At 43.9% G+C, this 25,575-nt stretch overlaps 1 protein-coding gene across 2 annotated transcripts in view; it reads left to right on the forward strand.

Moving 5' to 3' along the window:
* The window catches only part of Gpld1 (glycosylphosphatidylinositol specific phospholipase D1), a 48,163-nt gene that overhangs the window by 3,283 nt on the left and 19,305 nt on the right, over positions 1-25,575 (forward strand). For both annotated transcript variants that reach the window (XM_029468336.1, XM_021179909.2), the window contains exons 3-14: positions 2,036-2,091; positions 7,025-7,103; positions 9,282-9,379; positions 10,199-10,309; positions 11,428-11,476; positions 12,857-12,911; positions 16,294-16,401; positions 16,600-16,627; positions 16,711-16,850; positions 20,304-20,369; positions 22,205-22,328; positions 25,249-25,388. In XM_029468336.1, the coding sequence (XP_029324196.1) occupies positions 2,036-2,091; positions 7,025-7,103; positions 9,282-9,379; positions 10,199-10,309; positions 11,428-11,476; positions 12,857-12,911; positions 16,294-16,401; positions 16,600-16,627; positions 16,711-16,850; positions 20,304-20,369; positions 22,205-22,328; positions 25,249-25,388 (1,054 nt within the window). The remainder of the gene's footprint in view (positions 1-2,035; positions 2,092-7,024; positions 7,104-9,281; positions 9,380-10,198; positions 10,310-11,427; positions 11,477-12,856; positions 12,912-16,293; positions 16,402-16,599; positions 16,628-16,710; positions 16,851-20,303; positions 20,370-22,204; positions 22,329-25,248; positions 25,389-25,575) is intronic.

Consider the following 25,575-nt stretch of genomic DNA (forward strand, 5'->3'; position numbering starts at 1 on the left):
AGATAAATCCTAATGGACATTTAAAAATATCTAACCAGGGTGTGGTTATACCCATAGACCTAGCAATGGGAAGACAGAAGCAGGAGGGGAGCTGTGAGTTCCCGGCCAGCTTAAGTTACAGAGTGAAACCATTGTTTTAAACCTGTTTCTATAAATGAAATCAAATCTGCACAAATTCTAAGATTTTTTTTTTTTGTATGAAGGGCAACTGAAATTCCACCTTGTATTTAGTAACGACTTAGATGACATAGCACTTTTTTTTTTTTTTTTTTTTTTGATTTTTTATGTGAGGCCTGAGTGGAAGACTGGTTCTTATGTCAGACCATTTCTAGAATTGTCCTCATTCCGTGGTTTGTGTTAAGAAAAACTGGGATCCTGAATCTGAATGCTTTGTATGTTTTGTGATTTCATTATTGGGGTATCAATGTATACAGTAGAGGAGAGGCTTTTTTGATGTAAAAAAAAAAAAAAAGACTATGATTCAGGGCTAGAGAGATGTTTTAGAAGTTAAGAGAACAGATTGCTCTCCCAGAGGACCTGGGTTTGATTCTGAGCACACCCACATGACAGCTAACTACTGTCTGTAACTCCAGGGATCCAGTGCCCTCTTCTAGTCTCTGCAGACACTGTCTGTATGTGGTGCACAGACATGTATGTAGGCAGAACCCCCATGCACTTTAAACCAAAACTTTAAAAAAAAAAGACTGTGGGGGCTGGTAAGATGGCTCAGTGGGTAAGAGCACCCGACTGCTCTTCCGAAGGTCAGGAGTTCAAATCCCAGCAACCACATGGTGGCTCACAACCATCCTTAACGAAATCTGACTCCCTCTTCTGGAGTGTCTGAGGACAGCTACAGTGTACTTACATATAATTAGTAAATTTAAAAAAAAAGACTGTGATTCACAATAGAAATAGATGTTGCTGCTCAGCGGGAGTTCCAAGGAGTATCAACCCTCCCACTTATGCTAAGATTCAGGTTGGATCTCTGCACATCTGCATGGGGGGTGGAGTACGCAGCTTTCTGAGATGATTGTCCTTCCAAAGTATTTCAGTGATGAAACACACTTGGGGACCATTGATCAGCCATGCTTTGGGGCCTATTTATTTATTTATTTATTTATATTGTGTTTAGGGTTCTCTACCCAGCTTTGAGGTAAATACCATGACAGTTTCTGTTTCCCAAGTTCCTCCCACATGACTGCCCCTGTGTCCTCGCTCAGTATTTGCTTCATGTGGTCCTTTCAGCTAACCTGTGAGGTAACATTTTGCTTTCATCTCACAGAGGAGGAACCGAGGTCCACAGTGTTAGGTAACTTGCCCAGGGTCATAGAGTTAGTTAAGCAGGACATTTAAATCGCAGTACAAATTTGATTTGTGTTCTAATAACATAAATATTTAAAATCGTGCCTAATCTGGACATGATAAAACTATGCCTTTAATCCTAACACTTTTGAGGGGGCAGGTGGAAGGAGGCTCTGGAAGTTCAAGGCCAGCCTGGTCTACAAACTTCCATGCCTGCCAGGGCTACACAGAGAGACCCTGTGTCAATCAATCACTCACTCAATCAATCAAACAAACAAATAAAGCAGTTCTGCCTAAAGAAAACCTCAAGTGAGTGCAATCTTACCTTTTATCTCCTTTTCTCCATATTTTGCAACTTAAAAAAATGTGGTTTTCTTAAAAAAAAAATCTGTGCAAGCTAGAGAGATGGTTCAGCAGGTAGAAGTGCTCCATGTTCTCACAGAGGAACCATGTTCACTTCTAAGCTCCCACATTGGGTGGTTCGCGGTGGAGCCACAGTGGAGTTATGCTGTGCATAACTCCAGCTCGGAGGAATCCTAGGGCCTCTCTGGCCTCCATGGGTAACTGCACTTATGCACATATATGCGCACATATACACAGACACATATACACAGACACATATACACAGACACATATACACAGACACATATACACAGACACATATACACATAAGTTAAAATGATCTCTGGTAAATACAGTTGAGCTTAGCTCATATGGTATTCATTTCTTGCAGGACACAGGGCTCTGGAGTTTCTTCAGCTTCAAGATGGACGCATTAACTACAAAGAGGTAGGGAGCTGAATTTCTGTTGATGGTATTTACGTTTTCCTCTGTGGATGCCAAACAAAGGTCTAGACAGATCCTTAAGTTAATCCTAAGAGTTGTCTTTATAAACCTAATGTTGTGGTTAAAACATACATATGTCCAGTGCCACTCAGACATTATATGGGTATGTATACAAATATATATGTCTATCCATGTAAATTTAAAATACTTTAGAACTCAATGATTTAAATAATATAATTTATAACTTGAAATCATGTTCTTTCTTTGCTTTTTGCAATATTTGTTGTAGAACCCAGGGCCTTGTGCATTCTAGGCAATAGCCTTACCAGTGAGCTACATCTCTGGCCTTTGAAATAATTTGTAAGTTATTTTATTTTGTTGTTCTTATAAAGAGAGGTTGTGCTTGAGAGAAATTACTTATTTTCTATGTTTTATAACTATTTGTTGTACACATTTTATCATCAAGAGGAGCAGGGACTCTCTCTCTCTCTCTCTCTCTCTCCCGTGTGTGTGTGTGTGTGTGTGTGTGTGTGTGTGTGTGTGTATTGCTAGAAACTGAAGCCAAGGCTATGCATGTAACAGATAAGAGTTCTAGCCTCAGCTTGAACTCGGGAGCCAGGGGTCTTCACGAGGAAATGTGCTATTTCTGTGTCTCCTCCCACCTGTAGGATTATATATATATATGATGGGTCATTTGTACCCATCCTTACATCGCTTTAACCCATTGTGTTCCCATGTATCGTTCCTAATTGTATAATACTGCTGCTGCTGTTACTACAACTACGACTACTATTCATATGATATATAACATTATGTGGTAATATTGACTCTCAAAAACTGACTTTGGTAAGAGTGGTTGACATTCTTTTGTGATGTCAGAACTGACTCAGCCCATTGGTCCGATGAGATGACTCAGCAGATACTTGTTGCTGAGCCTACCAACCTGAGTCATCCCTAGAACCCAGACAGTAGAAGGGGGGGGGGGAAACCCCAAACAAACTACTTCTGAATGTTGCTCTCTGACCTCTACATAGGGACGTCCACGGCACACATACATTACTACTGTTATACACATAGACACATTCGTATACATCTAGACTAATGTACTGCAGAGTCCACAAACTTAACATAGTCTCTCTTTGGAAAGTGCAAATAGCTAAATGTAAAAAGAAGGGCGGATGGATAGACAGGCATAGTAGCAAGTCCTGGAAAGGTCATGGGCGCAAGCACTTCCTCCTCATTGAATTGGGGCTTGCTAATCTCCGGGCTCTTCAATGCGCTCCTTAAATGTTTTTAACATTACATTTATTTATCTATCTTGTGTGTGTTTTCTTGGGGGCGGTATGTGTCTTTCTCTGGCTCAGGTGTGTTGTTGTTTGCATTCCTGCAAGCTTCCTTGTGCCCAGCTGTCCCCAAACTGTAGCTTTGTCCTCTGGAATGCTATGGAGGTGTCATTGTGTGGGCTGAAGCTGGACAGCAACATCAGAGTCTGATTTCAAGTTCCTGGCCGGGGTGGGGAAGCCCAGTGAGAGGTCAGGTTGCTCAACCGACCTTCCCTACCAGACAAGATAAAGCCAGAGCATTTCTGGCTCAGGACAAAAAGGTCCCCTCCTTTTAAGTTAGAGTTTCTGGGACCTGTCTGGGGCAGGGGAATTCTAGTTTTTACATTCCACTTTTGGAGGAAGATGTGAGACAGGAAGGCTTGGACAAAAACCATATTCATGCATATGTACTTCACAGCACACAAAAAGCAACTAGCCTTAATTACTCGTGTACTTAAATGGAAAAAGTTTGATAAATATTCCAATTTGATAGAGCTTTTCCTTTCATAGTTTACTTTATATTCCTTTTCACCCTTGCCAATTTGGTAGATAAGCAGAATTGTCTGGGCGGGGTGCTAAACGCCTTTCCGACTTTGGGAGGCTGAGGCGGAAGGATCAGATGAAGGTCTTTCTTTACTATATGCTAATCTCAAAGCCAACTTAGATGATGAGAGACTGTCTCACAAAAGGTTGTTTTTCTCTAGGCTTAAGGCGGTCTTTTAATCATTAACTTATTAATAAGGTTCAATATATTTCAAGAGGGTAGAAACACTTCCAGTACCTCATCTGTTAATTGCCTGTGTCTAATAATGGTTTATTATAATAACCCCCTTTCTCTTGATATGAAAGAAAGGCTTAAAATAAACCCAGCTCCTAAGGTGGAGGCTGCTAAGGGGATTTATGTTTTTAATGTGTGTGTGTGTGTGTGTGTGTGTGTGTGTGTGTGTGTGTATCACATGTGAGCATGTGCCCATGGAGAGAGGCCATAGAGGGTGTCAGATCTCCTGGAGCTGGAGTTATAGGCAGTTCTGAGTTCCCTGATGTGGGTCTTGGGAACTGAACTCTGGTCCTTTAGAATAGCAACAGGTGCTCTTAAGCACTAAACTGTTCCTCAAGCTTGTTATTTATGATTTTTTAAGTGACAAAAGTCCAGCTCTCTGGCTGGTGATATATCTCAGTGGGTAAAGATCCTCTCTATCAAAGCTGGGGACCCGAGTTCAAGCCCCAGAACCCACAGGGATGGAGGGAATTGCTCCTGAAAGCCACCCTCTGACCCCACACGTGTGCTGTAGCACACATTTATCATACAGGTACACACACACATACCTACACATGGATAATAATGATAAATATTTTTCTTTAAAAAAGAAAAGAAAAGAATTGCACCACCAGGGCTGGAGAGATGGCTCAGTGGGTAAGAGCACCCGACTGCTCTTCCGAAGGTCCGGAGTTCAAATCCCAGCAACCACATGGTGGCTCACAACCATCCATAATGAGATCTGACTCCCTCTTCTGGTCTTCTGGAGTGTCTGAAGACAGCTACAGTATACTTACATATAAATAAATAAATCTTTAAAAAAAAAAAAAAAGAATTGCCCCACCAAACTTGACTGCAGATTGTGTCCTTCACCGTCGTCCTTTTGCAGACCACAGAAGCCATGTTAGAAATTATTTAATCTCAGTTGCAGTTTCTACTCCACCTTTGATCATTCAGTTCCAGGATAAAAGACATACAGCTTTTATTAATATAATAAGCCTTAATCAGCACTAGAGCCAGGCAGATATTTACACTCTAAGCTTTTAGAATCTGCTTTCCCATCATTAACCCCAAATTCTAATTTGCTATCTTCCATCAGGGCTGCTCTTCACTTCAGTTGGCCAGCCCACGTGGCCATGCTTTCCTGACTCACCTAACCCATGGCGTCTATCTTCTCTCCACCTTCTCTGTCTCCCCTCATGGCTCTCCTCAGACTCCCAAGTCCGGAAACCCCAAACCCCACTTATCTCAATACTACCCACTATAGGCATTTTTATTCACCAATCAGAGATAACTTGGGGGGCCAGGTCGTGTAGCATCACTTGGGTCTATGTGCAGATTCTCTTGTCCTTGGGGGCAACCAGGCCTGAGGGCCAGTATTACAATACATAGCAAAAGGCCAAACCTCAACAGAAGCTCTTGAGCTAGCTTATGCAGGGGGACTAATAGCAAGAAGCTAGAGAAGCGGCTGTCACAATAAGAGCCCAAGGAGGAGCTCCAATGTGTCTAGAAACATGTAATAGTTTACAATGTAAGAACATGTAATAGTACTGAAAACCGTCTGTGTGCCAGTTGTTATAGCCACTGCCCTTGCTGGCTAGTCGCAGATTCAACAGACTTAATGCAGTCTTGCTTTGGAAAATACAAATCTGCCTTGATTGCCAGTTCCAGCCCTTATAACCTCAGCCCGTGCTCCCAGTGAACCTGATGTGCGTGTTCTGCCTGCAAGCACTTGGTTGCTGGTGCCCCACCAGGAGCCCTGCATCTCTGCTGCAGAAAACTCTCAGGCTTCCAGGCTAGTAGGAGAAGCAGGAGGGCTCTGCGGAAGAGGTTTCTGTTTCCCAGCCTGGGGTCTGAGCTCGCCACACCATTAGAGTCAACAAAGACCCGAATCAGCAAGTTCCACAGAGACCATCCTAGAGAAAAGGCCTGCTATCCACTGTCACCTCATTTTTAAGGGCAAAGGATATCTTTGTATCCCTCTGAAGCACGAGGGAAAATGAGAGGGGGAGGGGAGGTAAAGCCCAAGTGGTGTAACCTTGCACACGCACACAGCATTTGTTGTTGCTACCTATACATTTGTGTTAAATCGTGTGTGTGTGTGTGTGTTTGGTTTTCCCAGGCAGGATTTCTCTGTGTAACCCCGGGCTGTTCTTGCTCTGAAGACCAGGCTGGCCTCAAACTCACAGAAATCTAATTACCTTTGCTTCCCAACTGCTGGGATTAAAGGCATGCACAACTACCCTGCATAGATGTTTACGTAAATGTGTGTGTGTGTTTGTGTGTATGTGCGTGTATATCTAGGTATCTATATATTTCTCATTTCACAGTAGATCATTGAAAAGCTTGTCATAAACCAATTTTGGATCAGCTGACTAGCCTTAGAGAAGGCCAGGTATGGTGATTTGTACAAGCCTGTAACTCTAGCTCTCCAGGCGTAGATCAGGAGTTCAAGGTCAGCTTTGACCACATAGAAATTTCAGGCCAGTTGGGCTACAGGAGGTCTTGTGTCAGAAAACAAAAACACATAAAGAAGTAAAAAAAATTTAAAATAGCCTTAGCAGAATTCTACTCCATTAGAGAAACAAAAATAGAAAATGAAAGATAGTAAAATCTCAACAGGTGGGTTTTGCTACTTTTTAAACTTGCCTGTTACACAGGAAAGTCCCTGAAGTTATTATATATACTGTATGCTGATGAAATATGTATGGGGTTTTAACAGTTACCCTTGCCTGCCTTTTTCCTTCATCTGTTTATGTCTGGTGTAGTTCTAATCTTTCATAGCTAGAAGCACATGGGGCCAACTCTCCCAGCTCTGACTCCAGCCCTCTAATTGATGCATTCTCTTGTTTGTCAGCTGATCTTAGAGCACCAGGACGCATATCAGGCTGGGACGGTGTTTCCTGATGCCTTTTATCCTAGCATCTGTAAAAGAGGTAAGGGGCATGTTTTCAGAGGGAGTGATGCCGCATTTGCTGGTTAACAGGAGTTTAAAAATTGTATATTTTGTAAGCTGGAGAGACAGCTCAGTAGTTAAAAGTGTATACTGCTCTTGAAGATGAGGTTTCAGTCCCTGCAGCCATGTTGGGTGACTCATAACCACCTGTAACTTGGGCTCCAGGGCATCTGACATCTTTTTCTGGCTTCTGCAGGCACCTGCACCCTCATGCACATCCTTCACAGACAAACACATGCACAGAATCAAAAATAAAATACAAGTTTATATATAAACATGTCTGTAAAAGTGTTCACCGATGACTTTAAGTGCTTGGGCATAGAAATTCTGGGAATTTTGCTTCGTGATGGTATCTGGTCTGAATGTCTCTCCTTGCTTTACTGCTTTGTGGCAGTCCCTTCTGTTTGTCAGCATGTGACTCTCAAAAAAGGTTTCCTACAGTCTCCGTTCTGTGTCTGTGCTATAGCAGCCTCCTCCCTAGGCTGTTGTGATATTAATGATGTCACTGCCCAGTCGAAAGTCTAAGTCAGTTGAGTACTTTGAGGGGAATTTAAGAGAACACCATTCCTAAAGGTGTGGGCAGCATATAAGGAGTCGCCACCTGCAGGTGATGCAGGGGAATGATGACATCATTGTGCTGAGGGGCCCTTCATGGTGGGGACCACTTGACAGGAGTGGAATCTGTAGCTAAGGGTCATAGCCAGCCTCCTTCCGTTCTACAGCAGAGGAGCTGAGAATATAAATCCTCAGACTTCCCATTCCCTCCTTTTTTCTTCTCTCATTATTGATTCTGTCAATTGGCCAATCCCAACCCAACTAAACCCATCCAAAGCCAGGGCACAAAGAAGCCAGCCGAAACACCTGAGTGCTGGTATTGAAGGCGTGCACCACCACTGGCTAAACCCCATCACTTAACAATCTGGTTTAACAACAGTGAAATACATGCTGAGGTGCTGCCGTCTCCTGTACTCAGGATCTCAAGCACCTGTGCTCACACTCACGCCTTACGTAGTCAAACACATAAATCCTTAAGCTAAGCTTGGTGTTTCTTGAGTTTATAAGCAATTCTTTCTGTTTTCCTCTCTGTCATTTTTCAACGCTACTGCTGTTGCCTGTAGGTCATAGTTCTTCTCTCTAACCTACCATTTCTCACTTGGCAAATCCTAAGCAGCATTCAGTGAGTCCTACTGTCCCTTGATCCTCTGACAGTCCCTTGAAACATTAATAAAAATACATGGAAAAAAGGGAAGATTTTGATCATTAAATCTAAGAAGCTCTGCTCAATGTGTGAGGGCCTTCAAAGTAGACAAAACACACAACACTCTACACTAAGAAGTTTAGATTATCTATCTATCTATCTATCTATCTATCTATTTACAATCTTTTCCTCCCTCCCTTGTCTCTCCATTCTTCTTTCCTTCCCTCCCTACTTCTCTCCCCCCACTTTCTTTTGTGATAGTCTCCTGTAGCCAAGGTACAGCCTCAAACTCACCATGTAGCTGTGGATGACTTCAAACCCCTAATCCTCCTGCTTCTGCCTCCACCTTCTGAGTGTTGGGATTGCAAGTATGTGCCAGCATGCTTGGCTATCCACATTTGCATAAACCAGTTTATGCTCTCCTATGTGGTATAAAGATTAGGACCAGAATATGAGAGAGAAAAGTCACTTAAAATGAATAATAGGGAGGGTGTGTGTGAGAGACGGCTCAGTGAGTTGAATGTGCTCGCTTCCAGGTCTGATGACCTGAGTTTCATCCCTGGGACTCACATAGTGGAAGGAGAAAATGGATTCCTGCAAGTTGTTCTTGTTCTTTGGTTTCTGTATGAGTCCTGCTATGCAGGTGTGCGTGTACACACAGACCTACCTACCGCAAACAAGTGTAACAACAACAACAACGATAGAAGTAAATTAAAGGAGAGTGACGACATGAGATAAGATATCAGAATATAGCACATTGTTGGGGAAGGATCCTTTGAGTGACTCTTCTAAAATTACACCTGGTCCTTCTGCTCCTGAGGTGTCCTTGGAGTCAGAACTGAGGAAAGAAGGAATTGGGGGGAAAGTGAAGGGAGCCAGCAACACAGTGGGTGGTCATGGGAAATTTGAGGAGACTCTCAACATTTTAGGCTCCACAGCCAAACTTTTTTGTTTTATTAGGAAAATATCATGACGTTTCTGAGAGGACTCACTGGACTCCATTTCTTAATGCCAGCATCCATTATATTCGGGAGAACTACCCTCTGCCCTGGGAGAAGGTATGCACGCACTCCCACCTCCATGGAGTCACCACTGCACTGCCAAGTACTGCTGGGTTCACTCCATTTGGCATCTCTGCTGCCCAGATGAGGATAGCTCATTGCCACTTGACCTGCGGTGCCATGCACACCAGTGGGGATGCAGCAGATGCCTAGTTGTTGGGGCCGGCCTGCGGCTCTCATGTCTGGGTTAGAGCCAGGGAAGCAGCCTGGAGCTGAAAAAGAAGAGGGAACCTAGGCGGGTCGAGAAATAATGGAACCAAGACATGCTAGTCTGTTCAAGGTTCAAATGTTTAAAAATAAAATCTGCGCTTATAAAGAGGGAAGCCCATCCATCCCCAGTCACGTCAAGTTTCTTGATGTAGAGATGTGAAGTTGTCAGAACAGCCTTTTAGCAGAAACTCGCCAAATTCAGTTTGTAGTAAACTCCGGAAAATCTTGGAGAACCGGTTTGGCCTCAGGGCAGGTGGCAGGCAGTGTAACATCAAAGGAGAGGGATGAGAAGCAGCACAGCAGGTGGCCCCAGTGGCATAAGGTCTGAACGAGCCTGCCTAGGCTGCAGGAGGTTACAACTAGTCAACCCTTAACGTTATCGGCCATTTAGCTCCGATGCCTAATGAATCTGAAAACCTTCCAAGACACTACGCAGTATTCCAGAAAGTCTGGTGTACTTTCCTGAATCCAGAAGCTACGCGATTCACCTGCTTCTAGTTCTTTGTTAAGGCTCAGTAATGGAAGTTAATTCATGTTTGTTAAAGCCTCCCAGGGAATCATCATATTAACCCAACACATAAGACTTGAATTTGCTTTTCTCCCCAGGACACAGAGAAGTTGGTGGCTTTCTTGTTTGGAATCACCTCCCACATGGTCGCTGACGTCAGCTGGCATAGCCTGGGTATTGAACAAGGGTTCCTCAGGACAATGGGAGCTGTGAGTACTTGTCACTACGAGGGTGCCACTGTCAAACCCTGACCAACACTGGGTAGGGTGAGCAGTATCTCAGAGATAAGAGTGCTTGCTTAACAGGCAAAGCCCTGGATTTGATCCCCAAATCTACAAATAAGACTGGATTATTTTAAGGAAAAGGAAAAGCTTAGCTTGTCCACACATCCTGTGAACATCTGGCTAGAGTTTTGACTTTTAAGAAGTTGTTATTATATTAATTCCTTTCACTGTTATCACCTTTAAAGACACACCCACAAGACTGAAATGGACTAAGGTGCTGCAAACAGGGGCAGGTGTGTCTCTGCAGTGTCTTTGAGGCTGTGTGTCTGATTAAGGAAAGGACTGATTGCCACTTGGCTCTCTTCAAAATAGCTCCCAAACAGAGGGCTGCGGTCTCTCCTAATAACTAGACTGAAAGACCCTATTGCCTGTGAGTTGTTGTATTCGACTTTGGGCATTTTTAATTAAGATTTTAATCTTCATTTTTATTTTATATGTGTGGATGTTTTACCTGCACGTATGCCTATGCAGCATGTATACACAATGCTTGCAGAGGTCAGAAGAGGGCATTGGATCTCTCTGGAACCGGAGTTACAGACAGTTGTGAGCTGTCATGTGGGGCTGGGGATCAAACTCAGGTCCTCTGGGAGGGTGACCAGTGCTCTTAACTACTGAACCATCTCTCCATAGCATATAAGATAATGGGTTTCGTCATGATGGTATGTATACACACACACACACACACACACACACATACATACATACATGTCAGTGCACCTTGCTCATATTTATGCCTTTTATCATCCTCCACCCACGTTAGTCATTTTAGTTGCTACAAACCCTACTCTATTGGACCTGTAATCTGAACTCCATTTGAAAAGTTGTTCACCCCAGGGAGACACAACTGTCTGCAGCAGTGTTGTTATCCAACTCAGTGGACAACACAGACAAGAGGGAGAATGTTATTGTGAAGGCCAAACACCAAGATACACTTCTGCAGTTCCCCAGGAGAGGCTGTCACCTCCCCTTGGCGTGTCTGATTCGGGGTGACATTCTGGGCCACAGTCCATGACATTCACCACGTACTTCTCTTTGTTCCTCAGATCGATTTTTACGACTCTTACTCCGACGCTCACTCGGCTGGTGACTTTGGTACTGTCCATTCATTCTTCTCATATGTCAATTACTTTTCTTAATTTATTTGTTAGTGTGCATGCAAGTGTGTGTGTGTGTGTGTGTGCGTGAGCATCTGTGTTGTCATGGACATGATGTGTGTGTGTGCGTGAGCATCTGTGTTGTCATGTACATGGTGTGTGTGTGCTTGAGCATCTGTGTTGTCATGGACATGATGTGTCTGTGTGTGTCATGCGAGCCACAGTGTGCGAGTGTGAAGGTCAGAGGACCACATTATGAAGTGGTTCCCTCCACTTTTCTGTGGGTTCTGGGAATTGAGCTCAGCCTTACATAGCAAGCACTTTTACCTACTGAACCACCCTGCCAGCCTTATATGCTAAATATTTTTCTAATTTTATTGCTAAAATCTATCAGAACATAACACAGCAATGCAACATGGAGATGCATTTCTTTTCTTTTCTTTTTTTGAGACAGGGTTTCTGTGTGTTGTCCTGGCTGTTATGGAACTCTAGCTTTGAACTCACAGAGGTCTCCCTGCCTCTGCCTCCAAGTATTGGGACTAAAGGCATGTGCCACCACCCCAAGCTAAGGGGCCAGATTTCTAAGTGGGTGCATTAATGTATTTTTTGTTGTTGTTTAAAAATATGTATTTTGTTGTTGAGAAATTTATGAGAATATAATTTTATGAGAAAATAATTTTATGAGAAAATTTTTCTTATATGTTGGATTAAACGCCATCTGCTAGATTAGTCGTAGTCACCTGTACCTCAGCTTCCAATTGCTGAACTCTTTTTTCCAGTGGTAATGTACATGTTAGTATTTATTTGAATAGACTTGTATGGTCTATCTTAAAGTAAAATAAGTTCAGAGCTATGTGTGGTGGCACACACCTGTAAGTCCAGCAGTTGGGGAGCTGAATTACAGGAGGATTCCTATAAGTTGAAGGGCAGCACTAAGCAGAGTGGACACAGGCCAGCCAAGGCTACACAGTGAGATCCTGTTAAAACAAGCAAAAAGATAGCAAACAGAATTATTTCACTATGCTTTCATAATCCATTCATGTCACTAGCTAAGATTTGTTGTTGTTGTTGTTTGTTTTGTTTTGTTTGAGACAGGGTTTCTCTGTGTAGCCCTGGCTGTCCTGGAATTCACTCTGTAGACCAGGCTGTCCTTGAACTCAGAAATCTGCCTGCCTCTGCCTCCCAAGTGCTGGGATTAAAGGCGTGCACCACCACCGCCCGGCTTCTAGCTAAGATTTTTAAAAGAGAGCTTTTTCTTTAAGGCAGGTCTGAAACAGAATGAGTAGCTACGGGAATAGTCTGGTTTGTGGGAATGTGGGCTGGAAGAAGCTGTCTTGTCACTAACCCACAGATTGTAAATATTTTTCTCTTGCCGTAGGAGGAGATGTGTTGAGCCAGTTTGAATTTAATTTTAATTACCTCTCACGGCACTGGTAAGACCAACATTCTTTTAAATATGTGGTACCAAAATAGAATTTATGACTTGCTGGATTTGTTTTTTAGTTTATAGCTTATTTTCCTACTGGTTTGTCTTTTTGTTCCCTCTCTCTCTGTCTCTCTCTCTCTCTGTCTCTCTGTCTCTCTGTCTCTCTCTCTGTGTGGGTGTGTGCACGCACGCGCGTGTGTGTAATTTTACCCTTGTTACTAGCTAATGAACCTAGGGCTTTCTGGATGTTAGGCAACTACTCTGTTACTTTGCTAAGTCCTTAGCGACTTCATTTTTTCTTTTCTTTTCTTTTTTTTAAATAGTGTTTAAAAATTTGAGACAGGGTCTAACTGAGTGTCTCAGGCTTTGACCTTGGGGACTCTCTAGCTTCAGCCTCTTAAGCAGCCTGGGTTACTGGCCTGTGTTACTACTTCTGGCTTTGCCGGTGTTTTTGCATAGTGTTCTGAATATATAGCTTCTACTATCTCACCATTTTGTCAAATTACTTCTTAAATTATGCTTGTACACTTTGTAGTGTGTATTAATACTTAGGGTGTGTTTTATTCATTATTGAGGTTTTTGTTTGTTTTTTCAGTTTTTTGAAACAGGGTTTCTCTGTGTAGCTCTGGCTGTCCTGGAACTCACTCTACAGACCAGACTGGCCTCAAACTCAGAGATCTGCCTGCCTTTGCCTCCCAAGGGCTGGGATTGAAGGCTGACTAATCGAATTTGTTAATCCATAGTAGTTGACTATATCTGTTCTCCTTGGTTGTGGATGCTTCTGGTGTCTTTTAAAAGCAATAGTCTACCTTTAAGGCATGATTCTATGTAGTCTTCTAAAACCTTTATGGCTTTAAAAAAGATTTATTTTTATTTGTGTGTGTGTGTGCCTGTGTGTGTGTAACACTTCCATGCAGTTGTTTGTTAAGGCTGGGAGTGACCTGGATCCCCTGAAACTGGAGTTGCAGGTGGTTGTGAGTTGTCTGATGTTGGGAAACAAACCTGGGTTTTCTGGGAGATCAGGAAGTCTTTTTACATTTAATTCATCTGGACATTTTTTTGTAAGCTGAAGTATAAATTTAATTTACCTTCCCCATCGAGGTGGCTGGGTGTTCTAGAACGAGTTTCTCGTTAGTCTACTCTTTCCTCCCTGGTCTGCAGCAAGCCTGTGTGCTTTCCTTTCTCTCCTCCTGGCCAGAGTAACTGTCCCTCAGGAACACTGCTTCTTTCTGTCCCTGTGGCTTTGCTGTACGTCAGCTTCTAGAAGGGCAGAGCTTCCTCTTTGTCGTCTGTCTTAGTGACCATTGAATTGTGAAGAGACACCATGACCAAGGTAACTTGGAAAAGAAAATATATAACTGGGAGCTTGCTTACAGTGTCAGAGTCCATGACTGTCACCGTGGGGAGTGCCGTGGCAGAGAGAAAGACAGAGAGACAGACAGACAGACACAGAGAGATACACACTCAGAGAAAGAGGAGAGGTAAAGAGAGATAGAGAGAGACAGAGCCACAGAGAGAGAGAGACAGAGAAGCAGACAGACACTGGGCCTGGACTAGAACCACACATTCAAGTATTTGAGCCTACCGGGGCCATTTTCATTCAAAGTATCTCCCTTCTTTAAAAGTATGTTTTATCTTTGCTCTTTCTCGTGGAATTTAGGATAAGGCTAATTAATGTGTTTCAGGAAAAACTTGTTGGAATTTTGATGAAAGTTTATTGACTGCAGCACAGCTCTGCCTCAGCAGAGAAACGTCTTTGAGTAGTGGATGAAGGTTAACACAGACACAGCTGCTCAAAGGGTAGAGAGTGAGTGCTAAGAAGTGACCATGTCCCGTGTCATGTATGAGACATCTGTATCACTCAAACCCAAGACTCAGGGGCCTTCTGAGAAGAGGGCGTGGAAAGACTGTAAGAGCCAGAGGCCAGGGAGGACTCTCTAGGATGAATGCATGCACAGACTCATAGCATCCCTGGTTGCCTGCACAAGAGCAAGCCAGCCAGCATTCCAACATGGAGGAGGGAGGGACTCATGGGCTGCCACTCACTGTGGAGGAGTCATTGGCAGTTGATGGCTGCTAGGGGAGTTGTCTTTAGGGACAGGGTCCCTAGCAGGTTGGCCACACTCTGGTGGATGGCCCCATGTCCCTGCTCGTCTATCTGCTTCCTACCGTCAAACCGCTGTAGCTTCTGAGGCTCATCAGACACCAACAGAGTAAAGCTGGCTCTCGTCCTTGCTTGCTTCCAAATATTCCATTTTCTATTTGGTTTTGGACTTTGGACTTTGGACTTATTATTTTTCATTACTTTCTTGCTTGCTTAGTGATTCATTAAAACAAATATTTTTGTTATTTCTTTTTGCCTGTTAAGCCATTTTTATTGCAAAGGTCATTGGTGCTCTTATAAGCTAAAAATGGGCTTCTTAATTCCTTCTTTCTTGTTAACACACATAAATCAATTTTAATCTCATTTTTTATTTTTTGTATCTTTGATTTTATTATGGAAATCAGATTTTATCTGTTGTTATATTCTTGTTTAGTCTGGGGCTTTTGAGACTGAAATAAAAATGACTCTATACATCTGATTTTAAAATACTGCTCTCCTTCCAACTAAATAGTTAATGCCTATGAGCCAAAAACTGGGTCCAGAGTTCTTTCCCTGGATTTCTTCTGTGCATCTAAATTAGTACACCCAAAGGGGAGCCATATCTGGTGCTCAGGCCTATAAGTGCAACACTCAGAACGCTGAGGCAGGAGGACTGCTGTGAGTTGGAAGACATCCTGGGATTCACAGAAGTTCTAGTCCATCCTTGATTACAGAGTAAGATACTACTTAAAAACCCAAATACACCCTTGCTCCACACATATCCAAATATAACCCTGCACCACACACCACACACACACACACACACACACACACACACACACACACACACACGCACACGTGCACATATGCATACACAAGCTCATGAACCCACACACATACACATTAGCAATTCATGAGACTAATTTTCATGAACTCTGAATTCACAAAATTGAACACTTTTTTTTACACTTGATAATTTGATAATTTCTGATATTTAAATATCTTTTCATAAATTATTTGACTAAGGCACCTATTCTTTTTTTGTTGTTGTTGTTCTGCATCATTGGGAAACTTACTTACTGTCCCTGTGAGACTCAGTTTCCTTTTATGTAAAATGGGAATATAATGGTATCAATCCCTAAGTGCCACTGGCAAAGTTAAATGACCAGTGCTGATGCTTGAATTTGAGTGTTGAATTCGTGACACAGAATCAATCATGGGACACTGGGAGCTTGTGCAGCTCCTGCAGTTGTTCCTGTTGTCATCAGTGTCAGAACTCACGCGTCTCCCTTTCATTTGAACTCAGGTACGTGCCCGTCAAGGATCTTCTGAGAATTTATGATAATCTCTATGGCCGGAAAGTCATCACCAAAGACGTCCTTGTTGATTGCACGTACCTTCAGTTCCTGGAAATGTAAGTGTGGACCAGAAGGGACCTCTCTGAGTACCCTTTTCGTATTTTAGTTCAGGGGTTGCATTTCGAACTTATGGACTTCGCTTCTGTCAAGGCAGTTGAGAGGTAGAAGATGCACATGGCTGGGCTGTCTCTTCATTATTTGCTTCATTTTTCTATAGCCACTGCAGCTCATGAAGATTCTTATTTGTGTTGCAGGCACGGGGAGATGTTTGCTGTTTCCAAGGTAAAGATGCGCTTTTTCTGAATCTTGGCTAAAGGATTGTATGTAGACGGTGCAATGCCTCACTCCCCTGCCTCCTGCTGCAGCTCTATTCCACGTACTCTACAAAGTCCCCATTTCTGGTGGAGCAGTTCCAAGACTATTTCCTCGGAGGTCTGGATGACATGGCATTCTGGTCCACAAACATTTACCGTTTGACCAGCTTTATGCTGGAGAACGGGACCAGGTGAGTTTTGCCTTGCTAGATTCCCCACACAAAGCTTAGCATCTTCAGTTGATGAAACAAAAATCAGTGGAATACAATCTCAGAAGTGTTGTCTGAAGCCATTTGGGGAGAAAACAATGGAAACTATGAACTCTCTAAAACCTGACTGGGGGACACCTGGTTGACTTGGTAAATGCTGTTCTAGTTTTAGGAACAGAGACAGAGAAGCAGATACTGCAGAACTGGGAATCACGGAGAAGTAGCTCACACACACCTTCCCCATGCTCCATAACCAAATCATTGGTGGATGGTTTGTAGAGCACAGCATCACCTTCATTTTGTCATCTTCAGGACCAGAGCTACGCAGAGACCAAACAGAGCATACAGGAAGTTAGATCTTTAGGAAGAACTACCCCTAGTCCTGGGAAGCCACTGTTGATCAGAGAAACTGTACATCATCAGCATTGGATACACATCTTCCCCCACCCCCCAACCCCTGCCCCTGGCTGAGCTGCTGGGATGCTGGGGGTAAGAAGGAAGGGAAACTTTGATGAAGCCCCTGCTTCAGGGAAGGGGTAGCACTTGAAGCTTGGCTGGGCGTGTGAAGCCAGCAGTGGAGATGCAGGCTCTCTGCGCAAGAGCTACTCCCCAGAGCTGGTTCCAGGTCAGGAACTTGGAGTGTGGGTGTTGATAAGTTGATAAGAATAATATGTGATGTGTTCGTAAAAACATTTGCAATATTCACACATTATTAAGCATAATTACACATTGTTGATTTGAAATGAAATTCTCTTAAGTGCTAAGATTGACTTCTGCTTACTCCATGCAGATTTGCTTGGAAGTCTCAGGAAGGGATGACTTGGTAGGGATTAGCAATCTAATATAAATTCTATTGAATTTAACCTGTTCTGCTACGTGTTGTGCATCCATGTGTGTAGACATCTTTGCATGTGAGTGCACGTGCATGCACGAGGAGATCTGAGGTTGATGTGGGTGTCTTCCTCAGTTCCTCTCACCTTGTGACAGGGTCCCTTGCTGAACTCTGAGTTCACTTATTGCAGATTATCCGACTAGCTAGCTCATTTGGAGATCTCATATCTCCATCCTCTGAGCACTGACACTTCAGGTTGGCTCACCTTTCATTTATGTGAGTTCTGGAGATCCAAACCCTTATCTCCACACTTAGACAACAAGTGTTCCACCCTCGGAGTGATCTCCCCAGCTCCAAAGTCTTATTTCAATAGTGATTCAAGTCAGACCTCAAAGCCCTTGCAGTGGAGTTTGGTTGTGTGTGTATATATATATATATGTATATATATATATACACATTCTGAAGCCAGAATGCTCTCCTTTTTTTTTTTTTTTGAGACAGTGTCTGTTATTGATCTGGATCTTGGTGATTAGGCCAGGAAGCTAGGCAGGCTGGCCTTGGAGCTCCTGAGGTCTGCTTGACTCTGCAAGCCCCCATGCCAGGCCATGGGTTCTGGGAATCAAACCCAGGTCCTCATGTTTGCATCCACCGACTGACTCATCTCCCTGGCCTGGATGAGAGTGTTTAGGTTCGTGCAGCCTAGACGTAAAGAGGGTGGGGTTTGGAATTGGAGACATCTCCTTCTTATCACAGAGTTTTATGTCCACAGGTTGTTAAACCTCCTAAGCGCTGATTTCCTGTTAAATGGGGATGCTCACCATCCCGTCTTGATGAAGCTGTGAGGAGTCGGTGAGAGCCCTCATGCAGGCAGCGGAGGGTTTAAAAAGCAAGTGCTTACTAAGTGCTGGCTCCATGATCATGGCTGCTATTAGGTGGAAGTTAAGGTTATATTTATCAAACTCAGAATGTCCAGCCAGTCATAGTAGAGTTAGTGACCTCCATTTCTTCATCCTTCCTCCCTCCTTGTTTTCCTCCCTCTCTCCCTCACCACATGCAACAGTCCTCAAGCCCAGCCCCACTTCTGGGTGACTTTGGACTATTTCTGTACTTAGCTAAGGAAAGACAGGTAGAAAGAAACAGCAGAGGAACACAGTTTTTTTTTTGGTTTTTCGAGACAGGGTTTCTCTGTATAGCCCTGGCTGTCCTGGAGCTCACTTTGTAGACCAGGCTGGCCTCGAACTCAGAAATCCGCCTGCCTCTGCCTCCCGAGTGCTGGGATTAAAGGCGTGCGCCACCACGCCCGGCTGGAACACAGTTCTTATTTCTGTTCTAGCACACAGAGGGGTGGGAGAGGTGGAGGGGAAGAGGGAGAGATATCAGAATTCAGAATTTATGAGAAATTGAAAGTAGGTTCTAGAAACAAATAAACAAAAAAGAATCACAAAAGAAGAAATGCATTTGTTTTTATTTACTAGCCTCATTCCAGCTTGCTAGGAGTACTTACCTTTTAAAATGCACTTTAAAGTGCATTCATGGTATTTGAAGCATACAGTAGGCTTTCCCGAAGAAACAGTGAATGGCCGCATTGCCTTCCAACTCCAGTGGTGGAGCAAGGAGACTCACAGAGAAAGTCTTTTCCTCAGCTCAGAGCTGGCATGATGGGTCTGGAAAACGTGCATGCACACACAGTGAGCCTACTCAGCAGGAAAAATGGGATCACAGCATCTGTAGGAAAATGGAGCTGAAGATGATCATATTAGCTAAAATGAGCCATACTCAAAACATCAAGTTTTCTCTCCTGTGTAGAACCTAGAAAACACAGAAACCATGCAATGTAAGGAGGAGCAGGGTTTGTGAGAGGGAGAAGGGAAGTGGGGAGATGGAAGTGGATGGTGATTGTGGTCTCAGTATGTGATGCATATGAATCCAAGTGTCACTATGAGAACAGTCACTTTACACAGTGAACAAATCCTCCAGAAAGGGAGGGAGCAGGGTTGTAGCTCACTTGGTGGAATGCATGAGGAAAGCTTGCTGCCAGCTCCTCCTCACAGTCTCCCTGGTTCCCTTCCCAGCCCCTGTTTTTCCCTTGCTGTACAGCCCTTGCACTTCTCCTAGTCTCCTCCAGTGGCCTCCACAGATGCGCTTCAAAGTCCTGTTCCTTCCACAGTGTCCACACCCACTCCCATAAAGTCTCTTTTTGAATGAGGTCATCTCTTACATTTTCCAAAGACTTCTCACTTATAGAAGAGATACCTGATTTCCTACTTAATTGCTAAATCTGTAGAATTTTATAACTGGGACCTAGTTTGCATCATATTCTCAGACTCTGGGCATTTCATGTTTGCCTGCAAGCTTGGCAGAGGAGCCCGGAGGGCAGAGGGAGGCTTGGCTAGAGAGACTTGGGCTCTCCATCCAAATGGCCAGGCAGTGAACTCTTTGAGCCTATGGGGGTGGTTTAAAGGTGCCTCCATTGGCACAATGGATAGATGGCACATTGGACTCATAGCAACAAGAGTGAGTTAAAGCACATCACTGATTGCCTGTTACAATCAGCCTTGGAGGGAAGGAAGAAAAGTGCCTAACTCCTTCCACTGTTTCCCCAGTGACTGCAACCTGCCTGAGAACCCTCTGTTCATCTCGTGTGATGGCAGGAGGAACCACACCCTCAGGTAAGTGGGACCAGAAGAGTGCCTCTCTAGATGGGCTGCTGTGGAGATGGTGGAGCCTGGGGTCTTCAGACCAGTGGATGCAGGTTCCTAGTCTAGCCGAGCTGTTTACAGCCAAGTGACTTTTAAACACAGTGGTGATTGTTTTTAAGCTACAACTTTTCTTTCTGACAATGAAGAAAAGACATCTACAGTCCTGGAATACTGACATGGACTACAGATGGTAGCAGGTGTAAGGCAGATGCAGGCAGTGAGTTGCTCACTAAATGCTCATTGGTAGTTTTATGATTATTATTTTGATTTATGAACCTTACCTAGATTCTGTCCTAAAAAAGCATTTTCCTGACAAGGTGAAGAGAAGTGCTCTGTGGAAATTTCTGAGGAATAGGCCTCGTTTATATTGTTAGAGGTGGTATCTCCTGTCAAAGCCAGGTACCAACCTCCAAATCACGATGCTTTCAATAGAAAGGGATACCATCTGTTATCAATGAAATAAAACAATAGCATAAATAATAATAACACTTGGAGATAGTCATTGTATGAGGAACTCAGAGCACATGGCCTGAGAGCTGTCTGCATACTGAATGTGTCATTGTAAACATGGCTGAACATTGGAGAGCAAAGGGCTGGCTGCTCCGAGAATTTACCACAGTGGCCTAACCAGGGCTCAATGAGATGTTTAAGAGGAAAAACCCCGAAATAATCTAGATAGTAAAGTGAGGGCTTTCCCGTGAAACATCCTAAGGAGATTTGGTGTGTTGTAAGAATTAAAAGGTGAAGGAAAGGTTCTATAAAGCCTATTGTTTAATTCATTTAAAATAATTAACTCCAGTCACATATATATTCTTTATGATTGTTGTTTATATGTGTGTGTATGTGTATATATATATATATATATATGTGTATATATATGTATATATAATTTTTAGGTTAAGCTTACTGTCTGTGGCTGTTGGAATCCCTCCTCCTCCTCTGGTATCCCCCTAGGCCTTATTGTTCCCTTACCCTTAAGCATCCTGAAGTGGCTCTTCTAGGTACCTGTGGCATAGGCTGTTTAAGATATGTGATTTTTTTAGGGGGGGGGGTTCGAGACAGGGTTTCTCTGTGTAGTCCTGGCTATCCTGGAACTCACTTTGTAGACCAGGCTGGACTTGAACTCAAAAAGCTCTGCCTGCCTCTACCTCCTAGTGCTGGGATTAAAGGTGTGCATCACAGATGGGCTAGAAAATATATTTTAATGAGATAACTGATTATAGCTCAGGTCAGTCTGCCTGCATGCTGCCATCCTAAGGATGTCAAGAGCTGTCTTGACCTTTTCAGTGAAACATGCAACACATTTATTTATGGTGCGGTATTCTAGAAGTACTTTTACTCCTACTGTGAGCTCTGAGACCACAGGAAATCTCTTCTTCTTCTCCTTCTTCTCCTTCCTTCCTTCCTTCCTTCCTTCCTTCCTTCCTTCCTTCCTTCCTTCCTTCTTTCTTCTTCCTCCTTCTCTTCCTTCTCCTCCTCCCCCTTCTCCTTCCCTCCTCTTCCTCCCTCCTCCTCTTCCCTCCTCTTCCCTCCTTTTTCTCCTCCTCCTTCTTTTTGATGTTGGGTGTTGAACCCAGGGCCCACACACATGTCAAGCACACATTCTGCTATACACACAGCTCCAGACACTTCAAGGTTTGTGAGGGTTGGCTTCTAAGCCTTAGAAATATACTCACCAAAAGATTTTGTGGAATGAAGGCTTTTCTAAAGGTATGTTTTCTGACTCTCCATCTTCTCGATGTTAAAATCCCAGGATCTCAGCTAGTATTACCGTGTTTGATCATTTTATTGTTCTCTCTTTCCAGTGGCTCAAAAGTGAAGAAAAATGATTTTCACAGGAATTTGACCATGTTCATAAGTAGAGACATCAGGAAAAACCTCAACTACACAGAAAGAGGCGTGTTCTACAGCACAGGCTCCTGGGCCCCGGTAAGAATTTCCTGTTATTGTTGAAGGAGGATGGCCCACTTCTCTCAACAGCTTGCCTGTAAAGTCCTTACATACTGCTGTCCACATGAGCATCTCAGCTTGTGACAGGGCACAGTGTTCTTGGTCTCTAAAATGAGTGGTGCATTCCAGAGATGCCCTAAGACACGAAAGTGGTCTAGTTACAGAAGCTCTGTACATCTAGGCTGGTCCTGTTGTGACCCTAGGCAAGTGCTTGCTATGTAGAAGACTTCCTACATAGTTCCATGCTGACAGACACCATTGAGTGTGAAATGTATTCATAGGGCCATTTTCCCCCTCAGACAAAAATCTTACTTCATAGTTAAGGCTGGCCTCAAACTCGTGGCATTCTAGGTCCTCCTGTCTCAGCTTTCTGGGTGCTGGAATTACAGGCATGTCCCACCATGTCCCCCATCACATGGGAACTTTGAGGTCATGTTGCTGTGGGGATGAAAACGAAAGGGAAATGAAAAGAGACTTGATCTTTGGGGAAATGTTGGCCTAATAGCAGACACAGGTCTTCCGTGGGTGTGTGATAAAAGGTGCGCTGGGTTGGCAGCAGGCTAGGAGAGAGGTCTTTCTTACCTCAGAAGTCATGGGGAAGGCACCACGAAGAAGTGGAACTGAGGAAAACCTTAATAGTGGTTAGCATTCCATCAGCAGAAGAACGCATTGCTGGTGATGAGCTGGGGAGATTTCAGGATGTTTGGAGAGTCCAGTATTTGCATTTGCCTGGAACCTAGGACAAGGTTCCAAGACTTGGAAATAGGTCAGTACTGGCTTGTGGTTGTTCTCAAGACCAGAAGGGTTTAGACAACAATGTAAATGTCACACATCAGGAGTGGGATGAGGGAATGAGGAGGGCCGGCTTCCTGAAGGTCAGCCTGCCCAGTCACATGGGATGGTCCCCCTCCAGGTCTGATTAAAGAGCCCATGCTTCATTTCCTACTCCGTTGTCGTGGCCTTAAAAATTCTTACAAGCAGGTTAACAAAAGGCAAGCCTCTGAGCTTTAATTTTGCACTGGGCTCCACAGGTTATGTAACTGGCCCCAAGCTTGGGAACTCCTGCCAACAAACAAAGTGCATGTATGTGCTTGTATTTGTCTCCTAAGGGGAAAATGTCTAAGCAGGAAGTGTGCTAGTTATCTTTCTTGTTGCTGGGGTAAATACCTGGAGAAAAGCCCCTCAAGGGAAGGACGGTTTGTTTTTGATTCCCTGAGGAGGCAGCAGTCTTACTGCAGTGAGAAAATATGGCAGCTATGGCAGTGGGAGCGTGGGGCTGCATGCTCACATCTTCCCAGTCTGACAGGCACTTGGAGGGCAGCGAGGCTAGGGCTTAGTTCACTCCCTCCTTTTTTATTGAAATAAATGGGTCCTCAGTAGATAGGATAGTGCTGTCCCCATCCAGAGTAAGTCTTCCCTCCCCAGTTAAACTTCCCTGGCCTCACAGACATACCTGGGGTGGATCTCCTAGGTGATTCTAAAGCAATGGAGATTAACATCACAGAGAGTTGGTATTCCCAGTGTCTGTCCTGAGGGTTGATAGTTTACTATAGATGATGCAGTGTTTTTCTGCATGAATGCGCAAGCCAGAGCTGAGCATTAGACTAAGCAGTTTGTGTGCAGCCTGCCGGCAGGATGATAGTGGGAAGACAGAGGACATGTTGCTTGTCTGCAGGTCCTTACTTACATTGGTGCTTGTCCTAGCTGGGGCTGGCTGGCCTGCCTTCATATTCTTAGCTCTATCTGTTTTGTTGTACAAGACTGCTGGAGGCTAGGAAGTCTTCTTTGGTCTTATGTCACCCTTGGGTGAATTTAGACTTGTGCTCCCTTGAATTGGATGGATCAAGAGTTTATTCAGCTTGCTAAGGACCACCCTGGTTTGTGCATGTGTCTTTGTAGACAGTACTTCAAGACAATTAGGTAGTTCTATGTGGTGCCCATACTAGTGATCCCACCACTTGAGATGCAGGAGGATTACTGAGTTGAGGATAACCGTGGTTATAGAATGAGATGTTGTCTTCAGACAAAAACAAAACTAAAGAAAAGAAAAAGGGAAGTTTAGAATCCCAGGCTTGGTGGCCGGTTGTCCCCAGGTTCCCTGGTACAGGTCTGCAGCTCTGTGAAGGTCCTCTCCTGTTCTTCAGGTACATTGAGAATCAAAGCCAATAGCATCTCACTGTGGGTGTGGCTCTCAACCTTCCTAAGGCTGCAGCCCTTTAATACAGTTCCTCATATTGCAGTGACCCTCAACGGTAATTTTTTGTTGTTGATGATGCTACTTCATGCCTATAATTTTGCTACTGTTATGAATTCTAGGAGACAGCGGTTTGCCAAGGGGGTCACGACCCACAGGTTGAGAACCACTGCTTTAGAAGGTGGGAATTTTTGGACTCCACGTGTTTCAGTTCATTTGTTTGAGGAAAATGAACCATCTATTTACAAACATAATTCTGATTCTAGATTGGACAGGCTCGCCTTTCCTAAAGTTTGGTCCATAAAAAAAATTCTCTTGTTGGCCAGCCATGCCTTTAGTCCCAGCACTCGGGAAGCAGAGCCAGGTAGCTCTCCTTGAGGTTTATACACGGTCTACACGGTCTTCAGAGTGAGTGCTAGGCCAAAAAAAGAGCCTTACAGTGAGATGATCTTTTGTTGGGTGTGAATCTTCAAATCAATGCAGAGGTGGGCTTTGAGGAAATCCTAGCCGACTCTTTCCCTGTAGCCCATTCTCTCAGATTGTACCCCTGCCATCATCTCTTGGACCATCTCGGTGTGACGTTGCTGTCCCTAATGCCTGGTCTGAGCTAGCACATCAATATGAAGGCCTGTTTTCTTTGTCAGCGCTTGTGCCCCCTGGCTCCTGTTGATGATGCTGCGCGTCTAACACAACCTTTCATTCCAGGAATCTGTCACCTTTGTGTACCAGACTCTGGAGAGGAACCTGAGGCTGATGCTTGCTGGCAGCTCTCAGAGAAATCTGAATCATGTCTCCAGCCCCTCTGCTTCCTACACCCTGTCTGTCCCCTATGCCAGGCTCGGCTGGTAAGAACGAGCTCCTTAGACTGGGAATGTTGACTCCCATTCAGCCCTTTGTCAGCTCTGGGGAGGCATCATTTGTGTTAACCGGGCACACAGGTCTGTAATAATTAATTCCCCTGTATTTTAGAAGAAACTAGGAAGCAGAACATGGATTTATTTCAAGTTTGGGTGAACTGGAAGACAGAAAGAA

Source organism: Mus caroli, chromosome 13, assembly GCF_900094665.2.
Source record: "Mus caroli chromosome 13, CAROLI_EIJ_v1.1, whole genome shotgun sequence".
Taxonomy (NCBI): domain Eukaryota; kingdom Metazoa; phylum Chordata; class Mammalia; order Rodentia; family Muridae; genus Mus; species Mus caroli.